Below are 23,564 nucleotides of genomic sequence, written 5' to 3'. Positions count from 1 at the left end.
AGAAATGTTTTAATTTTTACTCCCATAAGACACCCCTTTAAATTTTTAGCTTTAGTTATTTAGTATTCTCTGCTGTTCATAACTCTTTCATATGTTTATTCCCTTTTAAAATCTATGATCTGATTTGGTATAGAGTCATAAGGACATCTTGTCCTGAAGCATGTTGTGGCTTCCTTAAGGCCCAAGGTTTTTCGTTAGCCTTTTAGCAGCTATGCTAGACTGTCGCGGGAGCCCCAGTGGTCAAATGAAATGCCCAGGTCCCCCACCCCACCCACCCACCCCTTCAGCTCTCAGACAAGTTTGAGAGCTCCCTCTCTGCTTTGTATTTGTAGAATTGATATAAAGCAAACAGTCTCATATTACAGTGGCTTACATAAATGTTGTTTTCATTTCATTCTAGTCTCTCAAGATCTCCTTTGGATTTTATTTTTATAACCTTATATGTTAAATGTTCCTTTTAGCTTTGTGTATTCTGTATTAACATTCTCTGAGTGTTGTTTTAACCAGCTGTGAATTTACTTGACTTCTTTTTATGGAGCTCACATTTTTTTTCATCTGTCCAGTAAATTCATCAAAGAAAGAAGGGTTACTTTGGGTTGAAAAACCATCTGTAAATTTTGCAGGGTAGGAGTCTGAATCTGATTTTTTTTAGAGGTGGGGGTCTTCTTCTCTCATTTTGGACTTGTATATGTATTTTATGCCTGAAACACACATAGCAATATTGTCTACTTCTGTGCCCAGGGACTAGTTAAGGTTTGGAAAGTGTTTCTGAGGGCTGTACAAATGCTGTCTGGGTTGAGTTTATTTATTTCCTCTTTTGTCTGCTGGACCATCATTTTCTCCCAGGGTTCTGTACTGTTTTCTCATGGATAAATGGGAGAGAACTATAACTCCCTATCATGAATTTGGGGTGGGTGGGGTCTTGTCATGATAACGGAATTGTTTTCATCTTCCTTAATGCCTGAATATCCCACCACTGGAAGTTATTCTTGTTTGTTAAAAGTTTTGTTCTTTCTCAAATTAAAAAAAATGGGACTTGTAATAGATAACACAGTAATCCATTATCTTGAGCAGATCGTTGTAGTTAGGATTGGCAATCAGAATTAGTATTAAAAACATATTTATTAGCTTAAAGCTATAGTTCATTGTCATCGTTGAATAAATAGAAAATTAATATTAGCAAAAAGATGATGAAATTACCTATTACTCTATCACTTACAAGTGACTTACTGTAAACAAATATATTCTAACAGATTTTATATATAGTATATTTTAATGGCTCCATGCTATATATATGCTGTTCAGTAACCTGCTGTTCTTACTAATGGTAGTTTTGAACATCTGTAGCAAGGGGTATATTTTAAGAGATTTTATTTGTGTGTATTATCAGTACTTAAATGATTTCATACTCCATATGCTATTCTTCATAGCATGCCTTTTTTTCTCATTTATAGTAATAGTTTTTGAACATCTATCTGGTTCACAGTGAATATAGAGCTCTAGTATTGTTTTTCTTCATAGGCTATATGTGTGCTATAATTTATTTACCTAATCCCCTGCTCTGCTGTTGGAAACCAAAGATTTTTTTTTCTATTATGAATAACATTGTGATGAGTATCTATGCATATAGTCCCTATTCACTTGTCTGATTATTTCTTCAGGATAAATTCCTAGAACTGGAATTTCTGTTCCAGTGATAGATATACTTTAACGACTTTTGACATATGTATTGATAAATTGCCATTCAGGACAATAGTTTTATTATATCCTCTCTCAAACGATGTACAAGAGTACACATTTTCCCACCAGTTTAGATGGAGGTAAACTCCCTCCCTAGCTGAGTTTGATATCTATGATGATGTCAAGCTGATCTTTGTTTCTAGACTTTTGTTATTGTGCCTTTATTCATGGTGTCTTCTTGGAATGACTTTCCTTTCCTTTGCTTGGCTAATTTTACTTGTCCTTTAAAGTGTAAGGTTGGGAAATTTGTAAAACTTCATATTGCCATGACTATTGCTTGATCAAGGATACTCTTTTCATAGGAAGTTTGTATTTGAAATTATGAAGTAATCCTAACCTGGAATATAACATTAAAAGTTTTTCTTTTTTCTTTTTTTTCTTTTCTCTCAGGGCTGGGAGAGCAGTTTCATTAATGGCTGTTAGCTAAAATCTCAAATTTTAGAACCTTCTGGATCCTGTGGCATAGTTTTACATTCTTATGTCTGTCTTTTATGGCTCCAAATTTCATACTGGTTGAGTTTCTCTAAGGGCAAGGTGAGGGTGGCAGAGGAAGAGGAGAGTGTAGTTTGACTGTCAGTATTACTGCCAGGTAGACCATAGAGGCCTGGCTTTGGTAGGAATTAACAGGGAGACCATATTGAAGTGCTTAGTAAATGCTGAATGACTGAGCTAAGTAGTATCTTTGGGTAACCCCAGACTGGTCCTGAGGACTGATGCTGGACTTGGCAGAAACCTGGAGTTAAGTCTGTGGTGCACAGGCCAAGGAGACTACACCAGTGGGCAGAGCAGCAGTTTAAAGCCGAGGCTTTTCTGCTTTGGAGATTTGATTTAATTGAACAAGTGTCTGGGAATTTGTACCATGCTTCTAACCTGCCACCAACATAATTGGTTAGCACAACAGACTGTGTGCCAAAATGCTACCACATGTCTTTATAATACCAGTTGGCTCATATATGTTTGGAAATATAGGAAAAAGGTGTCAGTATAACATGGAAGTTTTGGATTCCTATGCAATCTTTCCTAGCTCAGGAGAGCTGGGATAGTGGGGTAGAATCATATCCTTTAGGTGGAGGGGAAAAAACCCCGAACTGTGAAGGCAGCAGGAACCTTTTTAGCAACATTCAAAGGAAATCAGAAATGAGCATCTGCACCCATGGCTCCCTCCCTAAGAGGCATATCACTAGCCTCACTGTTGGTTTCTCTAGTAGCAGGCTGCTTCCTCGGCTCCTCTTCCCTCTGTGTTGTCTCAGCCAGCTAGCTTCCTACTTTTTTGTTGTGGTAGGTTGTTAACATCCCCTGAGACAGCCTCAAATCACTCCAAGATGTTTGCCTGGGCATCCAAATGATCTCCCCAGGTACTGATTATTGCTTCTGTTACTTCTTTGGTTACAGACTTTCTAGGTTACAAAATAGGCTGTGAGTGGTCTGCCCCTCACCCTTTTATTTCCTATAAGCCGTTTTTTTAAATTAAAAATGTATTTTATTTTATTTATTTATTTTTGGCTGTTGTTGGGTCTTCGTTGCTGTGCGCGGGCTTTCTCTAGTTGAGGTGAGCGGGGGCTACTCTTCATTGTGGTGCGCAGCCTTCTCATTGCGGTGGCTTCTCTTGTTGCAGAGCATGGGTTCTAGGTGCACGGGCTTCAGTAGTCGTGGCACACAGGCTCAGTAGTTGTGGCTCGTGGGCTCTAGAGGGCAGGCTCAGTAGTTGTGGCGCATGGGCTTAGTTGCTCCATGGCATGTGGGATCTTCCCGGACCAGGGCTTGAACCTGTGTCCCCTGCATTTGGCAGGCGGATTCTTAACCACTGCGCCACCAAGGAAGACCCAGCTTTTTTTTTTTTTTAAACATCTTTAAAGTGTCTTCTATATTTACATGTTCTCTCTTTTAAATTAATTAATTAATTTATTTATTTATTTTTGGTTGCTTTGGGTCTTCATTGTTGTGTGTGGGCTTTCTCTAATGGCAGTGAGTGGGGGCTACTCTTCGTTGTGGTGCACAGGCTTCTCATTGCGGTGGCTTCTCTTGTTGCGGAGCACAGGCTCTAGGTGCGCGGGCTTCAATAGTGTGGCACGTGGGCTCAGTAGTTGTGGCTCGTGGGCTTAGTTGCTCCACGGCATGTGGGATCTTCCTGGACACGGCTCAAACCCATGTCCCCTGCATTGGCAGGCAGATTCTTAACCACCTTACCACCAGGGAAGTCTGCCTTGTTTTTTTTAATGTGAGGTTTTTTTCAGGTATGGATATATCACATGTGAGCAGAAATGCATGTATTTTCTTCTTGGATTTTTTTCCTAAACACATTTTAATTTGTTTTTATTATTATTTTTTTACTGTCAACTCCAGCTTCTAATATGCTATGCTTATTTTTCAGAACTTGATCTCTTGAACTCATTTTGTTTGTGTTAGACTCTTCAAAGCCTTTCCTCTATTCATTGTTTTATCCCTCTTCTCCTTTTCCCCTTCCTTCCTATGCTAACTGCTCCCTCCTCGCCTTTAGCTTCTTTGATATTATATTTATAAGGTTAGGAAAATTTTTATTTTGGCATTTTGGGGTATTTAAGAGTCTTTCATTAGAAGCACAGATTAAGTTTAAGAACTCTTACATTTTAATCCTAAGGATTTTCATGATATATTTTAATTATAATGCTATTTTTTAATTTAATTTTCAATTTAAAGTTAGCAGCATTAAAATATAGTTTATGACAGCAAATATATAAAATCGTTGGTTAATAATATGTAAGCATGCCTATATTTTATATTTAACATAATTTATAAGCATATTTATATTTACATAAAATGTATAAATTCATGAATAAGACTATAGATAATGCTAATTTTGTTTTTCTCCAGGAGGATCAGGATGGGAGTCAAGGTCTGGGCAAGAGAAAGAGGGTCAAACTAAGCAGTAACACCAAAGGTATTTATATTTTGTTTTTTCCTTGTATAAAAAAATGCTTAATCATTAAGAGCACTTGAAGGGACAGTAATGTTATTAGATTTGTCTAATATGGAGAAAGTGTTGTTAGAGCGTGATTGTGGGGGAACTCGAAAGCAAGTAAAACCCTTACTGTTGGGATTTTGTTCATTTGTTTTCTTTATAAAATGAGCAACATCATATTTGAGCCAGAAAAATAGTCTCTTCATTTGATTTGGATCCAGCATATTTGGTGTAAAGCTTGAATTTGATTTAAAGGATGAGCAAGAGGGAGATTTTGGGTGTGTGTGTGAGAAAAAGTAACAAGAGTGAAAGAGAGTGAGAATGAGAATGAATGGCACTTATCACATATTAAGGGCTCAGAAAGGACTCAATACATATTGTTGCAAAGGAAGAAGTAGATATGCCTGTAGTGAGGCAATAGATTAGTAATAAGTAATATTTATTGAACTTTTTAAATATGCTAGACATAGTGCTAATCACATCACATGCATTGTCATTTAATTCTCCAAGTAACCATATGAAGCCGGTTTTATTATTATTACTATTTTATGAATGAGGAAATGGAGGCATGTTAGGTATAACAGCTAATGAGAAGTAGGTCCTTAATTCAAATCCCAGAGTTTAAGTGCTTTATCACTATATTTTCTGGACCCTCCCTAAAAGCTTTTCTAGAGTACTTGTTATTAGTTGGCAGCCTGTGCTCTGGATTTTTGCCATGGATTTCCAAATCTTAACATAGTCTCTTTTCTGGGTTAGTATGGTCTGTTAGAAAGTCTCCAGAAGTTAAAATATTATTTTGATGAAAAAATTCTTACTTCTGGTGCTAAGTGTGTCTTGTGGAAAGTTTAGGACTGCTTGGAAGGTGGAGCAAGCAGGCAGTTTCCGCTCATTTTGTAAGTCTGTACTTAGTTACTCATGTTGTTGCCTTTAACTTACAGACTGTTAGCAAAGGGCATGAAATTTGACTTGCTGGCCGACATGCACATCTTACCTTTCTTCGTGGCCCAGCAGAGAACCTGTAATGCCTGAAAGAAATTAGAAATCCATATGGCTAACTGGCCCCTTGACTTACCAGAGTTGTCTGTGTGTTTACCTGAGTCCTTGAGACACATCTGAGTTGGAGGAGATTGTTAGTCATATACTTGAGTTTAAGCTTCAGGGATGTTCAGAAAATACCTGTTATGGCGTAAGAGGTCATTGTTTTCCTTGAGCCTGGTCAGACTCTGGCTGAAGTTACTTTTTTTTTTTTTTTTTTTTTTGCGGTACGCGGGCCTCTCACTGTTGTGGCCTCTTCCATTGCGGAGCACAGGCTCTGGATGTGCGGGCTCAGCGGCCATGGCTCACGGGCCCAGCCGCTCCGCGGCATGTGGGATCTTCCCGGACCAGGGCACAAACCCGTGTCCCCTGCATCTGCAGGCAGACTTTCAACCACTGCGTCACCAGGGAAGCCCTGAAGTTACTTTTTATGCAGACTTTATGTTGAAGTTGATTTTCTATTATATGAATTTTTTTGCATTTGAGATTGATTGTTTTCTCTTCCTTCCTCTACTGGTAAGAAGTGGTATAGAGATTTAAGACTTGATCAGTTATCATGTTTGGTTTAAGTATGTATGTGGAAGAAGTGGCTGTTTGAAAAAGTTGAAAGTGAGGCTTTTTGAATTAGTAGAACCTCTGTTTTCAAAAAGTAATTGTTGCTTTTGAAAATGTCTGAAGTTCAGGGAGTGGTTTAGTTTTTGTAAGAATTTGATTCAACAGTTTGAAAGTGAGCTCAAAATAAAACATGTAATGATAGGCAAGAGGAGAGGCACTGTACTAACAAACACATCAATGCCTGTTCTCAAAACCGCACTTTTAAGGGTGAAAAGCCTAGGCCTAGAGGGCTTCAGCTAACATGGCCAAGATTATTGAGCTCGTGAGTTGCAGAGGCTGGACTCTACTGTCTAAATTAAATGCTGTCATGCATTTGTACCACATACTGATTCTTCAAAAATCTCTTTTTACAATTTGGCTTGAATTGTTTAGGCGTTGTAAAGGTCATGACAATTTAAACAAGATTTTAAAGGTAAATAATCATATGTAACTAATGGAAACATTTCTAACCACATTTCCATAACGTAACACATAAAACACATAATACATGCTTTAAATACCTTGGGAAGCTGATATCATTTATTTTAAGAATAACAGTGGGGCTTCCCTGGTGGCGCAGTGGTTGAGAGTCCGCCTGCCGATGCAGGGGACACGGGTTCGTGCCCCTATCCCGGAAGATCCCACATGCCGCGCAGCGGCTGGGCCCGCGAGCCATGGCCGTGGAGCCTGTGTGTCCGGAGCCTGTGCTCCGCAACGGGAGAGGCCACAGCAGTGAGAGGCCCGCGTACAGCAAAAAAAAAAAAAAAAAAAAAAAAGAATAACAGTGAAGACATTGTGGGTTTTTCTCCCTTTTTTTTTATGTCTGAAGTTAGAAAAATTGGATTGTACATAACTGCAGTATTTTAGTAGCAGCCATAGCTTTTCTGGTGCATTCAGATTGTTTTATTTATTTAAAACAAAGTTAATGTATCTTTTTTTTTAATGCTTGACATATAATAATTATGGTAGCTTCAGGCTTTTCTTTGGCTAATACAAGCTTGCAGAAAGTTATAACTGAATTTTAGGCTAAATACTGCTAGTTTTGTTCAACTTTGTAATTATTTTCAGAAGCACTTCTCTGTGAGGGTTTTATTTTTTTGGTAGTCTGTGAAATTTTCAGTCATGTTAGTACCAAGTGAATTTTGAGAATTAAATTGGCTTCAGCAATGTGTGCTGTGGATTATATTCTAATTTTTAATTGTAATCCTTATATTCCTGTCACCTGATTCATTTGGTCCCTAATTTTATTACTTTTTTGGCTTTGAATCTGTCAGCTTGTGCCTTTGAATATATTTTACCTCATTTCTTGCAGGACTGGTTTATGTCTTTTTTTTAAATCATTGCCATATCCTGGGAATGATCTATTTCAAGAGGAAGAGATTTCTGTTTTACAAGTAGAAAATTCTGAGATTTGGAAAATAAAGAATTATTGTTTCCAATAAAGGGATGTGTAGTGTAATTGTATTTATACTTTTATTCCTACTACATACAGCTTATACTAAAGGCACAACTGAAAGGGAGTTAGGTAGGGGATTAGCAGATACTTTGGTCTCTCTGTAATCTAAATCGTAGTGTCTCTAGATTAATGAAATTATTATTCTGAAGATAATGGGTTATTAATTATTAATCGAACATGGGGTTAAAGTTACATCTAACTGTAATATCTGATTCAAGTCTTATTAAACTCAGTGTTTTACAAAAGAACCAAGAGAGTGATTAAATACTGAGTTGTTACTCATTTAGACCCGTTACCTGAGGAGATGTGGTATGAACACATTACTCAATAACAGAAGAACTGTGACACTGGGGTAGGATTGAGGTAAGGTTAATTGAAAAAACTCTGCAGGGTTACCCTGCAAGACTACTTCAACTGTGATATAGTTAGGGCTGTACCTGAGTATTTTGGTTCATGTGATACTGGTTTTTCAAATCTCTCATCTAACTCTAGTCTCTGCTTAAGCACTGTCACTGAAACAGTCCATTCATAGTTGACACTTGATGCCCTTATCTTCTTGATGCCCTTATATAGAACTGATGGTCCAGAGCAGTATCCCAAGATAATTTGCTCCAATAAAGATTAATAGAATTTTCTAGTTCATTTTGAGGGGAAAAAAATTAGAGAAAGTGAGAGAAAGAGATAGCCAAAGTATTAAAAATATTCAATTCACACTTTGCTGTACACCTTGAAACTAATACAACATTGTTAATCAACTATACTCCAATGTAAAATAAAAATTTAAAACATTTCAATTCATCATATACCAGTTGAGACCTTTCTGTTGATTAAGCATGGCAAGGAGGCAGAGATAAGCAAGAGACAGCCTAACCCTCAAGGAGTGGTATTTGGCTTTAGAAAATAAACTTTCCAGTAAATAATTTTATTCCCCCCTTTGAATACCTTTATTCAAAAGGGGCATGCATTTCCTGTTTCCTCTATGCATGAAGAGGGCATCTTGAGTCCAGTGCAAGTAAGCATATCTAATGTTCTATGTGTTTCCTGGTATGTTCCTACCAGAAGAAAGTAAATGCTTCTGTATACTAGAGTAAGCAATGCACTAGTGATTATCTTCTCTAGTGAAGTTAATATTTCATTTATGAAGGATAAATTTAGAGAAATAAATTATTCATCCATAAAGCTTTTTTTCAAAAGTAAAAAATTTAGATAACTTTTGAGTTTATGTCCTTAATAGTATGTTTTTAGGTTAAAATTATTATTACCATTTTAAATTAAGTGCCATGAATATTGTTCTTGTAAGATAATTGTTTTAAATCTTAGTAGAAATTTTAGATAAATGGCTTATGTTTAAGGGCAAGTAATTACTTATTTTTCTAGTAACTGCTCTATATTAAATTATAAGGATTAAGTATTTTATTATTTATATACTGTGGACATTATAGAAATTTAACTTGATATTGTTAGCATTATCATTTGAATTATTGAAAGGATAGCCTTAATTTTTAGGTACATTCAGATGTTTGAGGTTGATGGGTTATTAATCATAGTAAGGTTCAGTGAGGTGGGCAACTTAAATCATTAGGGTGATAAATTTTATTTTTCTTATGTAGATCAATCCATAATGGATGTTTTAAAGCATAAAAGTTTCTTAGAAGAACTCTTGTTTTGGACTATAAAGTATGAATTTCCCCAGAAGATGGTCACTTTCTTACTCAACATGCTTCCAGATCAAGAGTATAAGGTATCTACATTTTTTCCTTCCTTTCTGAACTTTGCTCCTCTTTCTTTGCCTTTTCAATACTAAATCTTTTTGATATATTTCTCAGCTCTGTTGCCAAAAGAGGGCCTGCACAAAAAGCACAGTATTGTAGATCTGAGTCAAAGCACCATTACAGAGCAGGATTCCTAAGGGTTGCCTTTGTGCATGAAACTTGGTCCAAAGGGATTGCTGGGGGACAAACAAAAACACAGTTGCACAAATAAATATGTAGTTACAAATTGTAGTAAGTTCTCTAAAGGAGAAAGGTACAAGGTGCTATGAGAATGTTTAATGGGGGCAACTGAATTTAGATTGTATGGTTAGGCATGGGAAAAGCATGGAGTTTGTAGCTGCTGGCCATAACTGTTAAAGATACAATGGTATTGACTCATGTACACATGTACATAGGTGAAGTCTCTAGTTTCAGAGGGTGTGGACTCACCTGTTAACTACCATATGGTTATGGCAAAGTTACACAACCTAGTGTCTGAAAAGACAATAAATCATGCTATAGTTCTTATGGTTTAGGTAGTAAAGCCTCTTTAGGAGTGACACTTTAATAATGCTGTTGTTTTGTGTCTTTATACCTCCTTAAGAAAACAGTAGAGGAAATGTATATGGTATACAGAAGAGAATATTTAGTGAGAATAGTGGTTGGCTTTCAGATCAAATAGGAAAAGATATTATTTCTTTTGGAGTAGTCACGTTGACTCACTTATTGTTTAGTTATGTAAACAACTCTGTGATGGTTTTCAGGTGAGGCTTTAGATTTTGTTGTTAAAGTTGGTAGCACAGGACAAAGACATATACTTTGACATTAGTGAATTGATATATTTGTGAGCAAAGTGAAGATTTGTATTTTTAGACTATCTTTGTAATTGCTTTAAAACTTTAATAATTTAAAATGCATTTTGAACATTTTTTAACCATCAAAGTATTTTGCTAATTTTCCAAAAAAGGACAAATGTAAGACTACCATCATCACTGAAATTATTTTTCCATTTATCTTGGATATCATCACAAGCTAATCATAACTTTAAAATGCTAGTATGATATGTTGGAAAATGTGTTATAAAACTTAAACTGTGTTTTTTTTCTTCCTATTTAAAACATTTTACAGGTTGCTTTTACAAAAACTTTTGTTCAGCATTATGCTTTCATTATGAAAACACTGAAGAAAAGTCATGAATCAGACACAATGTCTAACAGAATTGTGCATATTAGTGTTCAGTTGTTCAGCAATGAGGAGCTAGCCAGACAGGTAACAGAAGAATGTCAGCTGCTGGATATTATGGTCACTGTGCTGTTATACATGATGGAAAGTTGCCTTATTAAAAGTGAGCTACAAGGTAAACTCAGAATTATTTTCACTAGTTTTATAAGTATACTTTGTATAACTAATCTTAAAAACTCCCTTTATACTTAAAAATAGCTTTTAAAGATATTATAAAATAATACGTTTATTAAAGAAAAATTTTTTAAAATTTCAGCAAAATTTAAAGAAAAACTTTAAAATCACCTATAGTTTTGTTATGAACAAATAACTTAATATTAACAAATATTTTGGGATATTTCTTTTCTGTCTTTTTGTGTGATGTGAGTATATTTATAGACGTGAATATGTACTTTAAAATATGCTATCAAGTGTACACATCAAGAACATGTTCTTTCATGATTGCAGGTAGTAATATCATATGACTTTACCATTATTTAACCATTTTCTTATTAATTAGATATGTTTCTGTTTTTTTAATCATGAATTTGTTACTGTCAGCTTTAGACATTTTATATGCATATACTTTTATAATTTAAAAGTTGGAATAAATCTTGCCTTTTATATGTTCCTTTAGTGTGATCTTTAATTTTCTTCCTTTATGCTTCCTCAAATTGCCATAACATTTCTAGGAATTCCTCCCATTCTTATTTCTTTGTGGTCTTTCATCTTGACTTCGCCTCCTTGTAATAATTTATATTATTTGAGTATTTGCTCTGTACTAGGCTCTGTGTTAATACTATTTATATGTTGTCTCAATTAAGCTTCTGAACAACTCTCTAGATTGGCGTTATTATTATTTCCACTTTAAAGATGAGTAAACTGAAGTTTAGAGAAATTAAGTCATTTGCTGTAGATTCTATAGTTAGTAGGTGACAGAGCCAAGAAGGACTTTATATCTCCTGATGTCAGAATCTTTGTTCTTAGCCACAATACAGCCAGGCCAACATTAATAGGACTGTGTCTTCACTTGTTGACACTTGGAGCTAAACTTAAAAAATAACAACAAATAATGCCTCAAATTAAATCTTAGGACCTTTCCATTCTCTGTGGATGGGAGATCTTATACGTGAGACTTGCCTTCTACCGTTGTCTCCTTTTGCATATCAGCTCCTATTTTCTCCTTATACTGATAGTCTGCCTATTCTCAGATGCAATACCATAGCCTGAAAATTTATATAAGACTCAGTGCAGGGCATGATGCCTTATATATAATAATAGCTTGCTAAAAATTATGATGGCTACCATCTTTCGAGCACGTACTGTATACCATGCTTTTTTTTCAGTACTTTACATGTATTATCTAATTTATCAGTAATTCTGGGGAGTAGATACTGTTTTTTCCATTTTATAGATGAGGCATTTGTGGTTTAGGAAGTTGAAAAGTCAGTGATCTATGGTTTTATAGCTGTAAGTGGTAAAGCTAGGTGTCTAACCCATACTCTGACCCACTGAGTAACTCTGCCTTCCCATTGTAGGTATAGGGGGAGAATAATACATTATTTACATTGAACAGTATACCTCTTTACCTTTTTAAAAGAAAAATTAAAAGCTGCTTTGTATTGTACTTTTTCTGTCTTTGTGTAGGATGACCTTTTCTTTCTTAGAGATTTAGCTACGTATATTACTTTCTCTTTTCTTTTTTGAAATAGTGTCTATCATCATTCAGCTATATCAGTGATATTCTTATGTGTAGAATTACATAATTAGAAAAGGACTTTTCACAAGTATAGTATTTTTAATTTATAAACTGGAAAACTTTAAAAAATTAGAAGTATCTACTCTTTTGAAAAGAATCTTGAGTCTATTTTCTTGGCTAAGTAGTTTAGCTATGCTTATTTTATATGGTTTGCATTTCAGAGGAGAATGTTTGGGAGGAAGATGTATATGAGTCTGCCTCCCACTTTTTTCTATAGGCATCTTTCCTGAGAGAGTTTTTATGTTCATTTTCTTATCTTGCAGTCACTCATTAACCCACCTCAATCTAGTGTCTGCTTCCGTCATTCTATTGCTGTCTCCAAAATTGTCCATGACTCCAGTAGCCACATGTCCTACTTTCCCCAGAACAGCTCCAAGTTATGCCTGTTATTTTGACATCATTTTTCATACAGTCCTTTTTACTCTCAAAAGTGTCCCTGTTTATACGATAAATTATATGGTCATCCTTTCTATGACTACATGATAAGGAAGCCAGTGGCAACACTTTGGACCTTATCTTGCTTGATTACCATCATCATTTTACACTGTTGATTCTGTTCTTTGTGTGGCATGAAACTATTTTCTACTTGTTCTATCAGTGTTGGTGTTTCTTGGCACTTGGTCTTGCTGTCTCTGTGTTTCTCATTTTTCCCATATTTTCTGAAATCATATTACATGGTCTTAGTTGCTTTCTACACATACTTCCTTCTAATGTGGTTAGTCTGTCCTGGAAATTCTTACACAAATTGAATTTTCCAAAAGCTAAATAGCTATAAGTAGCATTGCTAAGATCTTTAAATATAAATGTATTTTTTCTAGCAATAAATTACATTATTTCTAAGCCAAGTCTAAAACTATCTTTAGCTCCTATGCTGTTTTTTTTTCCTCTTTCAAAAGTAGCGTAACATTTCATGTTACATACTTACTGGTTTTCTAAAAGCACATATGGTTTCCCTGTTTTTACATGAAGAGTATTGGAATGAGCTTTAAATATATTGAACTAGCTACAGATATTACACAAGTTCTTTATACTTCTTACTTTGTAATAGCCCCTATCTAGCCTTTGTATACATTGTCATTAGACAATATTTGAAAATTTTGTCTACACTGTTAGTAAATGTAGGAGCTGATACAATGAGAATTCACATGGCCACAGCAATAGCTGAAGATTAATAGGAAAAAGCCTCTAGTAGTACGTGCTCCCTTCCTTATACTTTTACTTTGTTGTATTCATTTCTGCACTTTGTGATTCCAAATATAACTTATAACTTTCCATATCCCTGAAATTTTACAGTTTGTCTTATGCAACTGTCTGTTTAAAATGGAACTTAAAACCATGTGTTCTGGGACTTCCCTGGTGGCGCAGTGGTTAAGAGTCCGCCTGCCAATGCAGGGGACACAGGTTCGAGCCCTGGTCAGGGAAGATCCCACATGCCGCGGAGCAACTAAGCCCATGTGCCGCAACTACTGAGCCTGCCCTCTAGAGCCCATGAGCCACAACTGCCGAGCCCTTGTGCCACAACTACTGAAGCCTGCGCACCTAGAGCCCATGCTCTGCAACAGGAGAAGCCACTGCAGTGAGAAGCCTGTGCACCGCAACAAAGATAGCCCCCGCTCACTGCAACTAGAGAAAGCCCACGCAGCGACGAAGACCCAACACAGCAAAAGTAAATAAATTAAAAAAAGAGGACTTCCCTGGTGGCGCAGTGGTTGAGAGTCAGCCTGCCGATGCAGGGGACACGGGTTCGTGCCCCGGTCTGGGAAGATCCCACATGCCACAGAGCGGCTGAGCCCGTGAGCCATGGCCGCTGAGCCTGTGCGTCCGGAGCCTGTGCTCCACAACGGGAGAGGCCACAACAGTGAGAGGCCCGTGTACCCGCCCCCCCACAAAAAAAAATGGTTAACTTTAAAAAAATAAAAGAAGGAATAAAGTTTAAGAAAAACCAAACCAAACCGTGTGTTGCATAACTATAGGAATGTCTGTAATTGCTAATAATGCCAGATTGATCTTCTGTCCTGCATATCAAATTGTTTATTAAACTATATCCTTTGGATGTCTACAAGCACCTCAGACACACAGTGTCAACACCAAAAACCCATTCTGTCTCTGTCAAGCCTGCTTCTTTTCTATTGCATTTGTGCATGTGTGTGTATGTGTATATATGTATGTGTGTATTAGCACTCAAGTCGGTGTGTTGGTACCACTCTAACCATCTACAGAGTTGCCCAACCTAAAAACCTAAGAGTCATTTTTGACTTCTTACTCTTTGTAGAAATAGTGAACATCACCAGGTCTGTCATTTAAATCCTTCTGAATATCTTAGAATAGCCAATTCTTTTCATCTCTGCATCTTCATGCCAACACCATAGTTCAAGCCATTGCCATCTCTAGGCCTTCTACTCCTAGTCATCAGCACCCTCCTATATAGTCAGTCTCAACACTAAACATCTAGTCATGTCCTCTCTCTTAAAACCGCCTCTGTGGCTTGCCATTCTCTTCACATGAACTTGAAACTCCTGAAGCTGATTTATGAGGCCATCTAGACTCATTTGTGCCACCTATTCTCTGCATTCTTTGTCCCAGTAATTCCATCCTTTTTTATACTGCTTCCTCTACTTAGAACACCATTTCCTCTCCATCCCTAGTTTATTTGGTTAATCCCAATTTCTGCTTCCTTCTGTAAATCTCAGTTAAACATCACTTCCTCAGGAAACTCTTTTCCTAAATTGTACACCAGCTTTATTTGTTCTTATGACTTCTTGTACGTTTCCTATTACAGACCTTACCACACTCTGTCTTCTTAGATATTAACCTCAGTGGAGAGAGAGAATGTATAAATCTTGATTTATTTATCGCTTTATTTTCAGAGCTTACTAGATTACCTGACCCTCAGTAGGAGCTCAGTAAATATTTGTGGATGAGTGAATATCATTTAACACTGAATCATTGCTCTCTCTGTATCTATATTTGGAAAAGTATCAGTTGGATAAAAATAGAAGTTCTAATCATTTTATTTCATAAAAGATTCCAAGGTATTTTTCACAAGAACAGTAGTAGTTTAAAGCAGTGTCAGGAAAATAGTGGTTTTGATTAATTATGTTCTGCTTATTCATCTTCTGATTTCAATTAAATAGAACAGTGATTCTCAATGTTTTAAAAAATTAAAAATCCCAGCATCCCTAGGCACTGTCCCATCAGTATCAGCTGCTCACCAACTCACAGTGGCAGTAGTTGTCAGAGAGGGCGTTTCTGAGTCTCAGGTGTGGGTAATTCATAAAAGCTCCCTTCCCCCCACTTCCTCATTCAGTTATACCCTCTCTCATCCTGTTGTGGGTCCTGTTCTTAGGTCTTGTTAAATTTGAGTTGGGTAAAGTAATTTCACGGGCTGAAACCTAAATTTAATTTATGGAAATAAGAAGTGTAGTAGAAGCCCTCTTCACTGATGAGTTTGACTATGAGGTGGTTATTTGAAAAGTTGGTTAAAGTGAGGCATTGTTAAAAAATGATACATATGTATCTTAAACAGTGGATTTTAACTTAAACCACAGAAATGTATGTTTGTTCTCCAACCTTTTAATTTTGGGCAAAGCAGTTGTAAGGTATGGTTTTCTTTATTGGAGTTCTCCCTCGTCCTTCTTGTATATACCACATCTGTAAAGCAGCATCTGTGATTTTCATTTTCAGTTTCTTTAGAGTAAGAACATAAAGATTTTCATGAAGCAATCTGAGTGTAAAATCCTTCTAGACTTTTGTGATTTTTCTCCTCCAAGATTTTCTTAGGCACTTTTATTGTCTTTCAAAAGCGTATGATCCAGTTTTTGTTATACCTCTATTTATGCATTCATATTTTATCAGATTATGTATTTGTAACGTAAATTTTATAGTTATAGTAAAAAGAACAATTAGTATGAACAGAAGCAAAAACAGACACTGGGTAAGCTTATACCTTGGGGCTTGTGTACTAGGGAATAGGCTACAAGCTTTGAGCATTCTGTGTATTATGGGTATTAGTGTGTTTTACAGTGGGAATGGGGGGCTTGTTTGTCCAGTGAATCAGTTAAGCTGGAATAGGTCAAGAGAGCTAATGCATACATGCTATAACTTCTAATAGTAAAGTTTTTGTACAAACCTAATCCTCCCCATCTCCTCCTTCCAGCAATGTATTTAAACTTTGAGGATTTTTTTTTAAAGCTTAAGAGATTTATGTGTGTTTTTTGTTGTTTCATTTTTTGTTTGTTTGTTTCATTTTTGAAATACTGTGTTAAAAATTGTTTTTACGTGTCCTTTGAATAGAAGAAAGCAATTAAATATATATCATTTAAGTCATACAGATTTGATTGAAAAGATAGAATGAGATTAATCTAGGGATAAAAACATTTTATTGATTAGAACTGAAAATATTGCATTATATCATTAAAATCAAGAAAATAATAAGGTTTCATAAACATGTAACTTAATATCATGTAATATGTTAGACATGTGGTAATAATTATTATAATGATGTGCTAAGTGTTATGTTAGCATTTCATTTAATTCCCTTAAGATATGTGTCTTTTTCTGTTTTACAGATGAGGAAATTGATTCAGAGCTATATAATATACCTAAAGCCATTTAGTTATTAAATAGCAGGCTGGAGTTTGAATTTAGGTGACTCTGATTCTAAAATGTATAGTCTGTATCATTGGTGAAACTATTTTTTTAAACTAATTTTTTGTGTGTGTGTCTATTTTAGATGAAGAAAATAGTTTACATGTGGTAGTGAATTGTGGAGAAGCATTACTGAAGAATAACACTTATTGGCCTCTTGTCAGTGATTTTATTAATATCCTTTCTCATCAAAGTGTGGCTAAGAGATTTTTGGAGGACCATGGTTTGTTAGTGACATGGATGAACTTTGTATCTTTCTTTCAAGGTATCAATTTCAGATTTTTTCTTCATTTTTTTTTTTAGTTTACAAAATGCCTAATGTTAAACTGTCAAACACTAATTAAAAGATAATAGCACATCATTCAGTTACATGTGAAATGTCTCATTTTAATTAATTGATATTTGTAAGTATTTTGACAAAGTGTTCATGAAAACATATCAGAGTTATGAAGAAGGTCAAACTATTACATAGGAAATAGGAGTGTAATTTTTAAAAGCATTTGAAAGCATTAATCTAGAAATTTCTAATCTATTCTCCAAGAAAGACTCATAATACTTTCATAAAAATTTCAACCGGCATCAATTAAAATAGTTTTGACTTTATTTAATATATTCAATTATATTATATAAGAAAGAGACAGTTCACAAAGTGTTTCTAAGAAAACGTAGTTTATAAAGAATTCCAAAAGGACCAGGTTATTTTATTTTTAATAATTTATTAATTTCTATACATATTGTGTCATTATGCCATTTGTGTTCATTAAAATGTGTTTGGTACTTGGAAGTATTTTACTTGATTTTTAATATGGGTGTTTATTTCCATTTGGCAAGGTTTATATCTGTTTTAATTTTTGCAAGGTATGAACTTAAATAAGCGAGAACTAAATGAGCATGTGGAATTTGAATCTCAGACCTACTATGCTGCCTTTGCTGCTGAACTTGAGGCCTGTGCACAGCCAATGTGGGGACTCTTATCACATTGTAAAGTTAGGGTATGTTTTGTTAATTTCTGTGTTTACCTTTAAAATAATTATTTAAGAAAATTATGTGTGAAAACATTGATTTGTTTACCTGTGTGTAATAATATGCAGTGTTTAATTCTGAATTCACCTTTGTGAAAGTTGACCTGAGACAGTTAATTGTTATTCTTAGGCAGGTTAGAATTCATTTATATAAATGAGTTATCATATCGTTCCAGCCTTCCCTTATTGTGAATAGTCTTTGGAGCTTTATAAGTCTCCACATTCATCTTTATTGTTTCATTTTACCCATTATCAGTTCGTTTCCTAATGTTTCTTGTCTCTCAAGGGATGACGATAGTCCTCAATAAAGTTTACACTTTGAAGATTCCAAGCACAAAATCAGTATACATTTCATACAACTTACAGTTGTTTGTAAAAAGAACCTAAGGGTACATAGCAACAACATAAATTCTTATGATTGGTTAAGAAATGCTTGCTTATAATTGCATGCATTTATGTCTTTCTGTACAAATATATATTTTACCTTTGCATTTTAAAGTATGCGTTTGATGGGTCTCCAGAATCCTTGGACAGTTTGTTATCTCCTGACCCTACTAAACTAAGGACTTGACTAAGATGTTGCTGTATGGATCCCATGAAGTCCAACCTGCACAAGATTTTATAGTGGTCTTGGCTCTGCCTCTGTTGACTTAGGTGACTTGGTCAACTCATTTAAAACTATTTGAACTTCTCAGTCTTTCTCGTTTTCTTTTAAAAAACTAAAGGAAACAAAATAGAAATGGGACAGCAAAGCCTGCTCTTCCTCACAGGGTTATTATGAGACTCTCTTACATATATTCTTTAAATGTATGTGTTCCTTTAAGTGGATCTCTATTTTCTTTTTTTTTTTTAATTTAATTTTATTTATTTTTTCATACAGCAGGTTCTTATTAGTTATCTATTTTATACATATCAGTGTATATATGTCAATCCCAATCTCCCAGTTCATCCCACCACCACCACCGCCCGCCACTTTCCCCCCTTGGTGTCTGAGGATTTCTTTTTTCTCTCATGACTCCAGCTTTCTCTAAATGCAGATGCTTCCTAACTTTGTTACAGTCTAGCCAGGTTGAAGTTCACAACAGCTCTGGTTATTCATGTAGATCTCCTTATAGGTATATGAATTTTCTCAGGTTCCTAAACTATTTAAAAACATTTGTGCTGTGTTTTTTATGTCATTTTATGTATGGTGTTTTAAATGATGCAGTTATCCAATATAGAAACCTCCCCTTGCTGTACCAGCTGTGTTCAAGCTATAATCAGATACCGTGAATTTTCTCTCATACCAGAAATGTCTCGCTACCACTTCTTTCCTCTGTCTTAATTTATTTCTTTATATTTTTAAAATCTGGGTTGTTTCTTAACTGGTTTTCCTGCCTCTAGATTCTTCCTACTGTAATTTTTCCTAATACCAAAGTTACTGCTAAGCTCTGTGCTTATCTCTCCTTTGCTTAAAAATCATTCAAGTTCTTATGTCTATAGGATAATGTCCATATTTCCTATAGAGGCATTTAAGACCTTCTACAATTTGCCCTCAACTTGTTTATCGTAATTCACCTTCCTATACCCCCTCTACCGCCATGCCTTCATTGGATTGATTACCATTCCTCAACATGCAACTCCTTTCTTGATTCCAGTGGTTTTGTTCAAGTTAGTCCCTTTTCTGACAAATGAGCTCATTCTTCCTGCTTAGTCCAGTGCTTCTCTTATGTGAGAATCATCTGGGAAGCTTGCAAAATACATGTGCCTGAGTCTCACTGTCAGAGATTTGGGTTTGTTTGATGTGCAGTAGGACTTTGGCAGCAATTCTAACTGGAATGAAGAACAATTAGTGTGAGCTCTTCAAAAACTGTACTCATAAGACTCAGCTGATATGTAATCTGCTCATTTAAATTCTTTCATATTTATGATTCCAGTCTCTGTTTTTATAGTACCTCATTTAATCTCCATTGTAGCATTTATCAAAAAAACTGTCATCTAATATGAGATTCGTTTCTTCATTCATTCAAAAAAGTATCTGTTGAATGCTATTCTATGCCAGATGCTACCTAGATGCTCGGGTTTTTGGTGTTTTTGGTTTTTGGTGTTCTCATGGAGCAGTCTAATAGGAGAGATAGACATTAAGTAAGTAAGCACACAGGTTTATTTTGTAAGCTTTTGTAAGTGTTCTATAGGAAAATATCAGATTGCTATGAGAGTAATGAGTGTGGAGGCTGGTTACGTTTGAGGATCAGGGAAGGCCTTTCTGAAGAATGAAGAAGCCAGCTATATGAAGTATAAAAGCGGTGTTAGTGGTGGGAATAGGGGAGATAGTATGGAATAACCTACCTCCAGTAGGAAAGTGATTGGTCATTTTAAGGAGTTTGTGACTGGAGCCACAGAACAAGATGGAGTTGGAGAGATAGGCAGGGATTGTATTATTTATGCAGGTTCTTATAGAACATGTTAATGAGCCTTAGATTTAATTTTAAGGGCAAGCCAGTGAATATTTTAAAGTAGGGGTTTGATGTGATCAGATTTACATTTAAAAGATCATTCTGTTTGCTGGAAAGACTGGATTGAGGGGAGCGTGGGGAGCATCGTGTCTAGTAGCAAATAGACCAATTAAGATGCTGTGATAATAATCTAGGAAATTCAGGTTTGAAGTTCAAGGTGCATTAAAGGTGCATTTTGGATATTAAAGATGTATTTTGAAGGTAGAACTAAAAGCCTTGGTGATGGATTGTATGTTATTGATGAGTGAAATAGATTTTTGGGTAACTATGTATGGAGGTAATTTTACAGAGGTGAAAAAGATCGATAGAAAAGGTTTAGAGAGATCAGAGTTAGTTTTAGATATGTTAAGTTTGAGATGCCTCTGAAACATCCAAGTGGAAATAGTGAATAGTCAGTTGGATATATGAGTTTTGTGCTCAAAAGAGAGATCTGGACTAGGGTTATAAATTTTAGACCCTTGGGAATAAAAATGGCATTTATTGCCAGGGGATGGGATCACATCAAATAGGGGGAGAAGAGAAACGGACCTTGAAGAAAAAACTAACATTTAGACATCAGAGAGGGAGAGGAGAAAAACCAGAAGAATGCAACATCATATAAGCCAACAGAAAAGATGGTGATTTAGGAGGGAGGATTGATACGATGTTGATATGAAAAGGTCAGTATTTTAGGAGGATTATTCTGACAACTGTGTTTAGGATGATTTTGGATTATAAGGCCAGGGCTATGTTTATGTGATAATGAGAAATCATTGTTTTCAGGCAGTAGTTTATTTTTCAGTTTGGAAGGCCAGGATTGCAATGTGTTATGGTTTTCTTAATCTAAGAAGTGAAGACAACAGAGAGAAAATGAGCTCATATTGTTCTGGTAGTATCTGAGAGTAGTTTCTTAGCTAAAGGAGCATCTAGTTCCTAGATAAGACGTTCTCTTGGTGAGAGCCTACACTATGCCAGACATTGTTCTTTACATTATATTGCTTACATTATGTTCGTATCTAATCTTCATAACATCTCTTATAAAGTAGATAGTATCATCCCTTTCTTTCAGAGGTTAAATAATTTGCTCACATTTACACAGCTGCAAGTGGAAGCTTGAGTTTGAAAACAAATCCATCTGATTTCAGAACCAGTGCTCTTTATCACTTTGCTATAATTGTCTCTTAAGCAAGACTGTCTAGAGCTTTTTAGCAGCAGTGTTGTCAGGTTTTAGAAATGTAAACTAGAAGAAAGACTATTATTTTAAGTAAAACAAAGCTATTGCTTTATGTTTATGTTCTCTAATTATAAAATATAAAACTAAAGGATTAGCAATAGAAAAAAGGAACTTCACCTGATAGCTTACTTTCTTTGTCTGATTGCCCTATATGCTATTTGGTTCTTGAAAATGCTAAGGGATAGTTAAACAAGTTATACTAGATTAATAACAGATAGCTTGGATAAAGGGATGGCACATTTCTAGAATTTTACTAATTTTTGCTTTCTGAACAGAACAAATAAGCTGTAAAGTCTCCATCTAGTGGCAACTTTACGTTACTGCAGGCTTGACAGAAGTTAAGCCTGGCCGTGAATCTTTGGCGCGCTTAAGTAGTACTTGTCAGATATAGTGCTAGACTGTGACATAGAGCATTTTATGTACATTATTTCATTTGCTTCTTCATAACAGTACTAGGAGGTAGGTAGTATTATGCCCATTTTTACGTATGGAGAAACTGAAACTCATAAAATTCAAGTAATTTCCTCAAGGTCATAAAACTAGTAAGTCATGCATACTGAATTTTGGGAGGTGGGTATGATAGTGATGGGGAGGTGGGAGAGATGATCTGAACATGATTATTAAGTATGCTGTATTTAGGAATGGAATTAATTGGTCACCTTTTTGAAGACTCTTGATATATCTACTTTTCAAATTGTTCTCCAGAAGAGTTTATCAGTTTACACTTGTGTAAAGAGGATATAGTGGTGTCCCTTTACTCAAACCTTTGATAAATAGGAAAACATTTGGTTTTAAATGTTTCTTTATACATGAGTTATCTACAACTTTAGTTTGGTTATGACACATTATTTATGGTAACTTAAAGTGTCATTACGTTTTCTTCAGTAAGAGATAGGGAACAGAATGTATAAAATAATATTTTGAGAAGGATAAATCTCATATAGGATAGATTAAAACAGGGTGAGACTGTTGGCAGGGAAACTAGTTAAGTGATATTTTGTCTGAATGATATCAGAAATAGGAGGAAATGGAAGTGAACCTACATGACAATATTGAGGAAGAATTAACAGGATATGGAGACTGAGCTGGGTGAAGGAGAAGTAAATCTCTGAAAGAAAGGGATGATAATATCTACTTTATAAGAGATGCTATATTAATTAATTAACTAATTAATTTTGGGCCACATCCCTTGGCTTGCAGGATCTTAGTTTCCCCACTAGGGATCAAGCCCACATCCTTGGCAGTGAAAGCACAGTCTTTTTTTTTTTTTTTTTACATCTTTATTGGACTGTAATTGCTTAACAATGGTGTGTTAGTTTCTGCTTTATAACATAATGAATCGGTTATACATATACATGTGTTTCCATATCCCCTCCCTCTTGCGTCTCCCTCCCACCCTCCCTATCCCACCCCTCCAGGCTGTCACAAAGCACCGAGCTGATCTCCCTGTGCTATGCGGCTGCTTCCCACTAGCTATCTACCTTACGTTTGGTAGGAAAGCACAGAGTCTTAACCGCTGGACCGCCAGGGAAGACCCTAGAGATGCTATTTTTAGATATGGATGTGAGGCTTGTAGTTTGGTTTTTTTTTTTGCGGTACGCGGGCCTCTCACCGCCGTGGCCTCTCCCGTTGCGGAGCACAGGCTCCAGACGCGCAGGCTCAGCGGCCATAGCTCACGGGCCCAGCCGCTGCG

The 23,564-nt window shown here is 35.7% G+C and overlaps 1 protein-coding gene across 1 annotated transcript in view; it reads left to right on the top strand.

The window, feature by feature from the left end:
• The window catches only part of UBR3 (ubiquitin protein ligase E3 component n-recognin 3), a 233,561-nt gene that overhangs the window by 69,459 nt on the left and 140,538 nt on the right, over nt 1-23,564 (top strand). Inside the window, 5 exon segments of the mRNA XM_081243003.1 lie at nt 4,591-4,657; nt 9,374-9,504; nt 10,643-10,871; nt 17,227-17,406; nt 18,000-18,133. Of these exon segments, the coding sequence (XP_081099129.1) occupies nt 4,591-4,657; nt 9,374-9,504; nt 10,643-10,871; nt 17,227-17,406; nt 18,000-18,133 (741 nt within the window).

This window comes from Mesoplodon bidens (assembly GCF_964165515.1).
Source record: "Mesoplodon bidens genome assembly, chromosome: 8".
Lineage (NCBI taxonomy): Eukaryota > Metazoa > Chordata > Mammalia > Artiodactyla > Ziphiidae > Mesoplodon > Mesoplodon bidens.
The sequence above is the reverse complement of the archived record's forward strand: the minus strand, read 5'-3'. Positions and strand labels throughout refer to the sequence as shown.